This window comes from Ziziphus jujuba, chromosome 8 (assembly GCF_031755915.1).
Source record: "Ziziphus jujuba cultivar Dongzao chromosome 8, ASM3175591v1".
NCBI classification, from domain to species: Eukaryota; Viridiplantae; Streptophyta; class Magnoliopsida; order Rosales; family Rhamnaceae; genus Ziziphus; species Ziziphus jujuba.
The window spans coordinates 5475647-5487355 of NC_083386.1; the positions used below are offsets into that span (position 1 = coordinate 5475647).

The 11709-nt window shown below is 34.9% G+C and overlaps 3 protein-coding genes and 1 long non-coding RNA gene across 4 annotated transcripts; all 4 read left to right on the forward strand.

Moving 5' to 3' along the window:
• Positions 1 to 486: 486 nt before the first annotated feature.
• On the forward strand, positions 487 to 2294 carry LOC107403861 (uncharacterized). The gene is made up of 3 exons (XR_007239693.2): positions 487 to 913; positions 1037 to 1131; positions 1233 to 2294. It is a non-coding gene; the product is annotated as an uncharacterized LOC107403861 (long non-coding RNA).
• A 527-nt stretch (positions 2295 to 2821) lies between these two features.
• LOC107403859 (protein NRT1/ PTR FAMILY 5.4-like) lies at positions 2822 to 5643 on the forward strand. Its single transcript, XM_048470240.2, has 5 exons — positions 2822 to 3067; positions 3170 to 3387; positions 3502 to 3753; positions 4218 to 4501; positions 4614 to 5643. The coding sequence occupies exons 1-5, from the start codon at positions 2950 to 2952 to the stop codon at positions 5467 to 5469; spliced, it is 1728 nt and encodes a 575-aa protein (XP_048326197.2). The 5' UTR covers positions 2822 to 2949; the 3' UTR covers positions 5470 to 5643.
• Positions 5644 to 5838: 195 nt separating this feature from the next.
• Positions 5839 to 8209, forward strand: LOC107403858 (two-component response regulator ORR9-like). The gene is made up of 5 exons (XM_025068404.3): positions 5839 to 5967; positions 6155 to 6267; positions 6383 to 6489; positions 6596 to 6744; positions 6877 to 8209. The coding sequence occupies exons 2-5, from the start codon at positions 6165 to 6167 to the stop codon at positions 6965 to 6967; spliced, it is 450 nt and encodes a 149-aa protein (XP_024924172.2). The 5' UTR covers positions 5839 to 5967; positions 6155 to 6164; the 3' UTR covers positions 6968 to 8209.
• A 706-nt stretch (positions 8210 to 8915) lies between these two features.
• LOC107403864 (two-component response regulator ORR10-like) lies at positions 8916 to 10882 on the forward strand. Its single transcript, XM_016010775.4, has 4 exons — positions 8916 to 9429; positions 9561 to 9643; positions 9749 to 9897; positions 10036 to 10882. The coding sequence occupies exons 1-4, from the start codon at positions 9333 to 9335 to the stop codon at positions 10124 to 10126; spliced, it is 420 nt and encodes a 139-aa protein (XP_015866261.1). The 5' UTR covers positions 8916 to 9332; the 3' UTR covers positions 10127 to 10882.
• The last annotated feature ends 827 nt before the right edge of the window (positions 10883 to 11709 follow it).

Below are 11709 nucleotides of genomic sequence, written 5' to 3' on the forward strand. Positions count from 1 at the left end.
ACATGCACATGCAATTGTCTTGTACCCTCTATATCCAATGAAGAGGTAACAATGGATAGTTGGATACCCATATCTAGTTGCCTTATTGTATAGCTAAACTGTTTGAGCACAGTGCCATATGGATCAATCTCTGGCTTTATACCATGTGGAAATACTACTATTTTGAAAGCTTACGAAATTGGAATATGGATAGACTATTTTAGTCTTTGAGGTCCATTAATTAAATGGAAGGATTAAAAACTTAATTATAGTACATATTTGACCCTCAAAAGTTCATGATTTTGCGAGTAGTAAAATTTTGTCATTTGAAAAGGTCAAAGAAATAGTTGGTACTTATTTGTTTATTATTATTGAAAACCATGAAATATCAATGTCAAGATTCAGGTAGGCTGTCCGTTGCGAATAATATATTTTAAGTTTGAAAAAGGATTAGACATGGGAGCTGTGCATGCACATGCATGTCTCTTGTACCCTTTATCTCCAATGAAGAGGTAATGAATAGTTTACCCATATTTAGTTGCCTTATTGCTAATCAAAAGTTCCAAATATAAAATTAAGGAAAAGCCATCTTCTTTGCTTGATTACTAATTTAAGATATCAACATACAGGATCTTGGAGATTCTGTATGGAAATCTGTCCAATCATGTATCTCCATGATTCTGATTGGCTTCCCCATTTCTGAGTCACACATGCTTTGTTGGGTTTCCATCACACTCATCATCATCATCTTTCCTTCTAGTTTTGTTCATCTTATTCTTGTTTTGGCTATTCTGCTTGGTTTTGGATCTATATTCTGTGCAGCCAAAAAAAATGGTTGTGGCTGTAGAATCTTAGTTTCATGTATTGGCTGTTGATGATAGCCTCATTGACAGAAAGTTGATTGAGAATCTCCTCAAGACATCTTCATATCATGGTAAAAATAAAGTTTTGATTTTTGCATTTACATTCACATTTTTTTCCCCCCCATTCTATTGAAATTTTTTAGGCCTTTGGGCTCTAAATCTTGTTTTGTTGTTTCTTGCTGTTACTTCAGTAGACTCTGTAAGAAAGGGATTAGAGTTTCTGGGATTGATTGAAGATCAACAGAGAGATGCAGAGGTTCCCACTGTTTCACCAAACAATCTCAATCAGGTATGATATTTTTTACTTCAATTTATGTTTCAAATCTCAACACCCTTTGTGGGATACAGGTCTATGAACCTCTAATTTATTTACTTTGTTTGTTCCGGCAGGATTTAGAAGTAAATCTGATAATTACAGATTATTCAATGCCTAGGATGACAGGCTATGATCTGCTCAGAAAGATCAAGGAATCCAAATCTCTCAAAGACATTCCAGTTGTCATGATGTCATCAGAGAATATCCCTTCAAGAATCAAAAGGTGAGAGAGAGAAACATAAAACCTTGTCTAATTCCTCAAGTTTTTCTTGTGTGGCATTTTAATTTTATTTTATTTTTTGTTCCTTAATCTATTTTTCTGTTCTGACATGGCTGAAATGCTGATGGGTATTATTGATCAGATGCTTGGCAGAAGGTGCAGAAGAGTTCTTTTTGAAACCAGTTCAGATGGCAGATGTGGGCAAGCTTAGACCCCATATGTTGAAGGTGTAAAGCTAAGGAAACAATCCCTTCCACAACAAACAGGAGTTGGAAATCTATGTTCTTCTTTGATTAATGAAGAAAAAGGACAAGAAGGGGTTGGCCAATTTTGCACAAATTGAATGTAAGCCCAAAAATCAAAATGTTCATTTGGAGGGCAGCTCATAATTCTCTACCTTGCAAAATAATTTGGGGCATATATATGAAGGATTCTTAGTGATCCTCTAAGGTAAGGTTGAAGAAACAATGGAGCATATACTGCTTTAATGCCTGTAGGCTCAAAAAGCATATGCTTTTGTCAGCCTTTGCAAGTTTTTAGATTGAAGCATATATAGCAGGCAAATTGAATTTTACTTTTGAAGGTGGGGGTTGTTGCAGTCTTATAAGCTTTCCTCAAGGATTTTAGAATGCAAAGCTCTGTTTTATAGAGAGATTCCATGGAAGTAGTTGTCAAAGCTCTGTTTTATAGTTACTGTCACATATCCAGCAGGAGATTTGAAAAGTCCTATACAAAAAATATTTTTGTAGCCTCAACCGGACAAGTTTGTTATCTCTAGGCAGCTTATTTCTTAATTGTTAGGAGTTACTCAAATCATAATCTTGATGAACCTTTGTAATACCCCTCGTAGGAGACAATGCTTTGCCTTATGATGTATTTTGGCTTCGTCTAATGTAAAATCCAAAATATTTTGCTATCTTAAATTTGTCAAAAGCATATATATATATATATATATATATATGGGTAACCAAGTTTCAAATATTATGTGAAAGTGCTTGGGATGGAAAGAGCTAAGTAGAGAAATGGCTTTTGAAAGCAATTTTTATCTATAGATAATTTACTTTAATTAAAGCAAGAAACAACCAGATTCCAACTAAATGCATTTGCAAGATATTAGCTAATCAGAGGAAGCATACATGAAAAACAGATATTCCACATCTAAACCGTTTCCATATACATATATATATATATATATATATAGCAGCAACCTGGCAATATAAAAACTCTCCATTATTTTCCAACGCCTTCTGTAAGAAACGCGTCGTGCATGCGCATTATAGCTGAACTATATATATAATATTATAAATTTTTTGCTTCTGTGGGTGTGGGATCGTCTGGCTTTTAATGGGGGAATAAACAAACTTTCGGCGTCCTTTAGTAAGTTATACGCAAGTATATGACAATCTGACGGTCATCTTTGGCTGAGGCCTATCACTTGTGGCCTCCACTTTAGAATTGCTGTTTATAATATAACCAAAACCTATGGAATATGCAAATGACCAATGAAACCTCCTTTTCAGTTTTAAGACACTTCATGCCTCCTACTTTCTTCTTCAGCTTCAATAACTCCCATGGATTCCTCTGCAACCCATGAAGAAACAATCCAAAACCACCATGAAAACACCAAAACCCAACAAAACCCATCTTCCAACAATAATGGCGGGTGGGAAGCAGCCATTTTCATCATCTGTAATATTCTACACTAGTACAAAATACTCTGCTTTCTCTGAGTTCTCTCCCCTGTTTTTCATTTTTGACCGGTCTTTTGCTGAGTTTCTCTTCTTTTCTCAGTCGTTGAAATGGCAGAGCGGTTCACGTTCAACGGCCTTGCCGGTAACCTCATCACCTTCCTCACAAAAGAGCTCAAACAGTCCACACCAATGGCTGCAAAGAACGTCAACACCTGGCTTGGCATCACCTCCTTCTTCCCCTTCCTCGGCGCCTTCGTGGCCGACTCATTCCTCGGCCGTTTCCAAACCATTCTCATCTCCTCCATTATTTACTGCATGGTGACAAAAACTAAGTCCTTTTCTTTTTTTTGCATGCCTGCATGCATTCCTTTTGTCACCTGTTTACAAACATTTCGACATTTTGATGACGTTGTTGTTGAGTTTTTGAAACAGGGGATGGTTCTCCTCACCGTGTCGGTTTCTGTGATTCCTCGGCGTTACCGGAAGTCTGTGTTCTTTATAGCTCTTTATGTGGTGTCGGTCGGCGAAGGCGGCCATAAACCTTGCATGACGACCTTCGCGGCCGACCAGTTTGGGGAAGAGACGGTGGAGGAGAAGAAGAAGAAGAGCTCCTTCTTTAATTGGTGGTACATAGGCCTTGTGTTTGGTGCTTCTGCTGCCACATTTGCAGTAATCTATGTGCAGGTAACATTAAAAGCCCTTTTTTTTTTTTTTTTTTTTTTTTTTGCATTTACATGTATAATTATATTTATGCGATGTTTATTTATGATTTTAATCTAAATCATATTATTTGATGTACAACTTATTTCTAGTACCATATGGGTAAATAATTCTAACCCTTTGATAAGGAAATTGTTTTTATTAAAGACAAATAAGAATTTTATCTATAATATATCTCAATTTTTCAAAATCAGATATATATATATATATATATATCTAGAGAGAGAGAGAGAGAGAGAGAGCATTTCTATAAGATATTTTGTAAGGCAAAAAATATCATCAATTTGCAATGTGATCATAATATATATGGCATAAATGTAACTATATATTGTCTTCAAAAGTATATATATATATATATATATGTGTGTGTGTGTGTATGTAATCATTATAAGATAATAATAAATTAATTGACGTGGAGGGTTTTATAGGACAATATTGGATGGGAAGCAGGGTTTGGCATACTGGCAGGAGCAATGGGAGTGTCAATGGGAGTGTTTTTACTTGGAATTAGAAGATACAGAAAGCAGGGTCACTTAGGGAGTCCTTTCACCGCAATAGCACAGGTTTTTATGGCTGCTGCCAAAAATTGGAATTTGAATGAGAATTGTGATGATTTGGTCATTTATTCTGGAAATGATCATGACAGAGACTATGTACTTGTGGAGGCTCAGCATACTAAGCCAAGGGCTTTGGCTCGTACCAACCAGTTCAGGTCCATATATCTATATATATATATGTGTATTTATAACATTCATACATTATTTTCCAATTTCTTGTGCTGTAAGTTATCTCTAATTGAGTAATTCATGGCTAAAAATTTACAGATTTTTGGACAAAGCAATGATGATTGACAAGAGAGATGCCTCAAACAAAATGAGAAATCCATGGAGGTTATGTTCAATAAACCAAGTGGAAGAAGTGAAGCTCGTCCTCCGCTTGATTCCTGTATGGATGACTTGCATAATGCTTCAAGTAGTTCAGTCCCTTGTCAACACCTACTTCACCATCCAAGGCACAACAATGATCAGATCAGTTGGGCCATACTTTGAGCTTCCTCCAGCATCCCTTCAAATCTTTGTTGGTTTAACAATCATACTCACTCTTCCAATCTATGACCGGATTTTCATCCCATTAGCTCGGAAATTCACTGGACAACCCTCGGGTATCACCAAGCTACAACGAATTGGTATTGGTCTAGTTCTATCTATAGCCACCATGGTGGTCTCAGCTCCTGTGGAGGCTAAAAGGCTAAGTGTAGCAAGAGAACACATACTTTTAGACAACCCGGAAGCAATAATACCAATGAGGGTTTGGTGGCTACTCCCACAATATATCATTTGTGGTGTTTCGGATGCACTTTCATTGGTTGGACTCCAAGAACTATTCTATTCTGAAATGCCTGATAGTTTGAGGAGTTTGGGAGCAGCAGCATATGTGAGTGTTTCAGGACTTGCGAACTTCGTATGCAGTGCTATTATATCTCTGGTGCAAGGACTTAGCTCTAGCCATGGACATAATTGGCTTGATGACAACTTGAATAGAGCCCACCTTGATTACTTCTATTGGGTGATAGCTGGGTTGAGCACTTTGAATCTATGTGCTTATGTATGGATTGCTATGAGATTTGTGTATAAAAAAGTTGAAGAGGTTGAAATTAACGAGAAGGGATTAGCAAATTGATAAATGAAGGAATATATATATATATATATATATAGAGAGAGAGAGAGAGATGAGAGTGCAGTTTTTATCTTTTATCTTTTATCTTTTTTTTGTATTTTATTTAATTGTTGCTGTGGTTTAAATGTTCAACATAAAATAGTTGGTCCTTATTTGTTTATTACTTATTTACTTATCTGAAAACCATGAAAATCTATATAATGATTCTGGCAGGCCGTCCTATATTTGCCAATAATATATTATATAGGACCCAAGGTGTCCCTTGAAAGTTTAACAAGGACATAATATTTGATCCATTTGGAAACGGATTAGACATATGGAAGTTGTACATCCACGTGAATGGATTTTGTACCTTTTCTCACCATTGAAGAGGCAATATTCAATATATGGTTGCCTTAACACTAATCAAAAGGTCCAAAATATAAAACAAATAACTTAAAAGGTACTTTCTTTGCATTCTCCATTAATTCAAGAATCAACATAGAAGATCTGGGAGATCCTGTAAGTGAAATCTGTCTGATCTTGTTACCCAAACTTCCAGATTTCTGGGACGATTATGTATCTCCATGATTTTGATTGGCTTTCCCATTTAAAAGTCACTCACCGTTTGTTTTATCATCATCATTATAATCAATTTCTTCTGCTGGTTTTCTTCATCTTCTTGATCTTGTGCTTGGTTTCCATCCAGCTTTTCTTGTATGGCTATGGCTGTAGAAGCCAAGTTTCATGTCTTGGCTGTTGATGATAGTGCAATTGACAGAAAGTTGATTGAGAGACTCCTTAAAACATCTTCATATCAAGGTACTTAATTTCATTTATATGATACAAGGTGGTCTTCTTGGTTTCAAACTAGATAAAGTTTTGGTTTTTATTTCTCAGTACTAAGTTAGGTATTTCATTTTTGGTGTTTTTGCAGTTACTGTTGTAGATTCTGGGACTAAGGCATTAGAGTTTCTGGGTTTGATTGAAGATGAACAGAGAGATGCAGAGGTTCCCTCTGTTTCCCCAAAAAAGCTTAACCAGGTAAATGATAGTTCTTCAGACAATATTTCATTTTATGTTGCAATTCTTAATTTCCTCTTTGGAGTTCTCCTATAGATCTCTAATTTATTCCCTCTGTATCTTGCAGGCTTTAGAAGTAAATCTGATAACTACAGATTACTCAATGCCTGGAATGACAGGCTATGATCTACTAAGAAAGATCAAGGAATCAAAATCTCTTAAAGATATACCAATTGTTATAGTGTCATCAGAGAATATACCTTCAAGAATCAACAGGTGGGGGGAAAAAGAAAAAAAAAAGAACATAAACCTACTTCAAGTCCTCTAGTTTGTCTTTTCAAATTTCAATTTTATTTTTGTTCCTTAAATCTATTTTCTGTTCTGACATGATTTGGTATTGATGATCAGATGCTTGGAGGAAGGTGCAGAAGAGTTCTTTTTGAAACCAGTTCAGGTGGCAGATGTCAACAAGCTTAGACCCCATATGGTGAGGGGGTAAAGCAAAGGAAAACCCTTTCAAACAATCTGGGAGTTGGAAATCTCTTTTAGCCAGTGATCTCATTGGTGATGATAAAGAAGTTAAAGCCTTGGAAAATCAGTTTGATTCGTTTTATCCTGGATGAGTCTGCTGCAAGAATGATATTGGAAAACCACATCAGCAAGTTTGCAAGAAATCGATCAATCATCGCGTAGTTTTGTCATTGACAGCTCATGTCATAATCTTGGCGGCCTTCTTTAGAGGGGTTAATTGGCCAGTTGCTTTGGCAAAGCCCAAATATCAAGATGTTAACATGGAGAGCAGTTCATAATTCACTATCTTCCAAACAGAATTTGGTGCATAAAAAGATTCTTCATAATCCTTAATTTGCAGTGAGGTTGAAGAAACAATAGATCATATATATCACTTCACTGCCTATGGACTCAAAAAGCATGGTTTTGCAGCCTTTGCATGATAACAGATCAAGTTCAATAACTCCAAGCTTTGGGATTGGTTGGAGAATATGGTAGAAAATGTTTTTCAAAGAGAGGAGATTGACCATGAACCTCACCAAAGCTTGTTGGACTAATGTACTGGTTTACTGGGAAGAGTAGAAGGGTTTGCAATGCAGTTGTCTGCCATGCAATTCTTCCAACATTCTTTTATACTGCCAAGTATAAAATGCTTTTTATCGTCAAAATGGCATATTCATTTGCCTTCAGATCGGCTAGTTTAGTATACCGCAGTAAATGAGAGGTGAAATCAAGATAGGTCAAGAAAAATGTACATCAAGTATACCATGAAAGTAACTAGAAATGGAAGCCACCTGGCTAATAAAGAGCAAATCAAAATTAATAAATCAGCCACTGGTGAAGTTGTTTGGGAAGGAAGGCATAGTGATTTTTGCTCTTGCAGTCTTACATATAACTCTTTCTAATAGTCAAGGATTTGCCATAGATACAAATTACAATTGGCAAAAACAGAAATCCTACAGAGATATACAGAGCATAAAGTATTTCTTTGGCCTGAACAACACAAGTTTGCTCTATCCACTAGGCAGCGTTTGCCTTCTGATGTATCACTTTAGCTTGGTTTAAATAAAAGTTCATTTAGATTATTTTGACAATTCATTCTCTTTTTCCTGTTTTAGTGTTGAAACTATTTCATTATTGTTTCATTGATCCTTTAGGTTAAGATATAAAGCAACTAATACCGGTGGCCGTTGGCATTTTCATTGAAGTTAAAGAGGTACACAAAATAAGAGTTATTGAAATTTTCGTTTGTTTATTATGCAATTGTTGTTGTGGATAAAAAAGTGTTAATATCTTTTAATATGTTTTAAAAATTTAAGTATTAACACTGCCGCAAATCAAAAAGCTAAACCAAGTTGGATTAGCCAAAAAAAAAAAATCTAGTAAATAAACATATATATGAAGTCCACTTAATTAAATTGATCAACATTATAGTTTAATGATAAAAAACTTAATTAGTATTTGACCTTAAAAAAGTTCATGAACCGTGAGGAAAATTTTGAAATCTGCAAAAGGTCAAATGAAATTGTTAATACTAGTTTGTTCATTATTTATTTATTTATTTATTTATTATATTTGAATCATAAGATACATCAATTTCAAAATTCAGATAGAATGTCCTTTGCAAATATTATTATATTGGTTTCAAAGAGTGCCCCTTAAGAAACTTGCAAGGACACTATTCAATTTTGGGAAAGCATTAGACATGAAATTTTATTTATTTATTTATTTATTTTATATGGTAAGTAAAAATAGTAGGTGACTAGATGGTGGCACGTTTATACTTAATCTTTCTAGATTATACATCTATACTATATGGTATATGGTGACATGAGTCGGTGGAGTCATGATTTGCGGCCTGGTTCTATTTATAATATGTGGTTCAGAAAGGGCTAGAGAATATTATTAATTAAGAAAGAAATAAACATGGCAATTGTGCATTCACATGGGAAGGATTTTGTTGCCCTTTATTTTCAATGAAGAGGCAATGGACAACCATGGCCTACCCCAATAGTTTCCCTGATCCTAATTAAAAGTCCAAATATTAATTTTTTGTTTTTTTTAAATAAAAGTCACATTCTTTGCTCGTTCAATAATTAGAAAAATCAATAAAGAAGATCCTTGAGATTCTGTATGAAATCTCTCTGATTTTGTTATCCAAACTGTCATATATTTCCCTTGACAGTGATGGTTTCCTTCCCCATTTAAAAGTCACACACCCTTTGTTGGGTATCCACCACATTCATCATCATCACCATCTTTCCCTTTGTTTTTCTTCATCTTCTTCTTTTTGTTTGGTCTGCTTGGTTTCCGGATCTAGATTCTGATACATCATCGCTGCTGCAAAAATAGTTATGGCTGTGAAATCTCAGTTCCATGTATTGGCTGTTGATGATAGCATCATTGACAGAAAGTTGATTGAGAGGCTCCTCAAGACTTCTTCTTATAGAGGTACTTAATTTCATTCACATGCTACAAAGTGATCTTGTTGGTTTTTGCTTTTAGATTCATCTTTTTCTGTTGAAATTCTTTATCTTTGGGTTCTAAATCTTATGGGTATTCTGTTCTCGGTGTTTTTGCAGTTACTGCAGTAGATTCTGTAAGTAAGGCTTTAGAGTTTCTGGGTTTGCAAGAAGACTCTGTTTCCCCAAATAATCTTAATCAGGTATGATACAGTTCTTCATTCGAATTATGCTTCAAATCTTAATACCCTCTTTGGAATACAATTCTATGAACCTTTTTGATTTATTAATTCTTTCTGTTATTGCAGGATTCAGGAATAAATCTGGTCATTACAGATTATTCAATGCCTGGTATGACAGGCTATGATCTGCTCAGAAAGATCAAAGAGTCCAAATCTCTCAAAGACATACCAGTTGTTATCATGTCATCAGAGAATATCCCATCAAGAATCAACAGGTGAGAGAGAGAGAGAGAGAGATAAAAACCTGCTCTTAATTCCTCAAGATTTTTTTTTGTGGAATTTTCAGTTTCTTTTTGTTTATTAGTCTATTTTCTGCTTCTGACATCGTTTAAATCTTGATGGGTGTTGATCAGATGCTTGGCAGAAGGAGCAGAAGAGTTTCTTTTGAAACCAGTTCAGATGGCAGATATGAGCAAGCTTAGACCCCATATGTTGAAAGTGTAAAGCTAAAGAAATAATCTTTTCCAGGAAATTGAGGTTTTGAAAGAAATCATTTATATAGTTTTGCCACTGACAACCCATGGAGTCTTTGATGTCAAATCTTGCTGTTCATCTTTAATGGAGAAGAAGGACAAGGAGGGGTTTGGCCAAATTCAACTCAAAACCTCATTGAATGAATCTCTTGGTGAAATTTAGCTCAATGTAAGCCCATAAACTTCGCCAGCATATGCAATCACAGAACAGCAATTAAGCCCAGAAACTTCGCCAGCATATGCGATTACAGAACAGCAATTAAGCCCAGAAACTTCGCCAGCATATGCGATTACAGAACAGAAATTTTGGTGCCTACAAGGATTCTTAATGGAGATCATAGACAGACTCCTTGAGTGCCTATGGGGCTTAAAAAGCATGGTTTGGTATAGGCTTTGCAGATTAGAAAAGAACAAAGCTTCAAAATCCAAATCTTCGGAAGTGATTGGATCTGGATCAGCCATGTGATATTCCAACATAGGGCCATATGGCATGCAAAATCCTTGTAAAACTATTTTTGATGGTTGATCAACCAAAAATAATCAGAGAAATGGAAACTACAAACCAAACCTAAAGGGATTTTGCAGTCTTATATATAACCATCATCATGATGCCTTGTAAAATGATATTGTAGGTAACAATGTTTGTCTTCATCATAATGATGTACAACTTCTGTTTGGTTTTAATAAAAGTAAATTCTTTTGAACAAAAGAATATTTATTTATGTTTTATTCATTCTATCTTGAATATGTTCATTACTATCAAAGAAATTAAACAAATAGAGAGAGAAATTCAAAGAACCTCGCTTTATAAGATAAAAAAGAAGTTTTAATTGTAATATTTACATAGAAAAGTCAAATAGGTTTTTCTAAGAACATCACAGTAGCATTGTCCGTTATTTCACATATAAAATATATTTGGGCTTAATTGCCCCAAATAACCATAAATAAAATGAAGGGAAAAAAAAAAAAGTGGACAAGTTCCAACTGCTAATACATGAAATGGAGGAGGTTCAATATATGAATATTACATATATAAATCATTAGGGGGTTTGGCTTCCTCGAATAGATGATGTTTGGCAGCAATCTGGATTGTACCTGCAGCAAGTAGGCACTGTTCCTTGGGTGCTTCCCATGAAGGCTACCATCACTAGAAGAACCATCATCACAAACTTCATCACTATCAAACTCATTGAGACTTCCATTGTTATTGGACCAACTTACCAACGAGGTTCACAATTATAGGGATTATAAATATTGCAGGGAGCAGATGGACTTTATATGGAAGTAACTGCTGGATTTTTATCTAAAATTATAGTATTATATATAAAGAGTTTTGATGTAGAGAAGACCATGTTCTTTTCATAAATTGAGAATTTAATGTTAAATAATATTTCAAAAGAACCAATTTTAAGCCAATGTAGACAAATATGTTTTATAAGCATTTTTTGTAAAAGAATACTTGTGCGGCACCAAACTGAACCTCTTAAAATGATATTCAATATTGGTTCTCATCTTATTGAGATAATGTGGTCCTCTCTATAGTAAACTGTATAT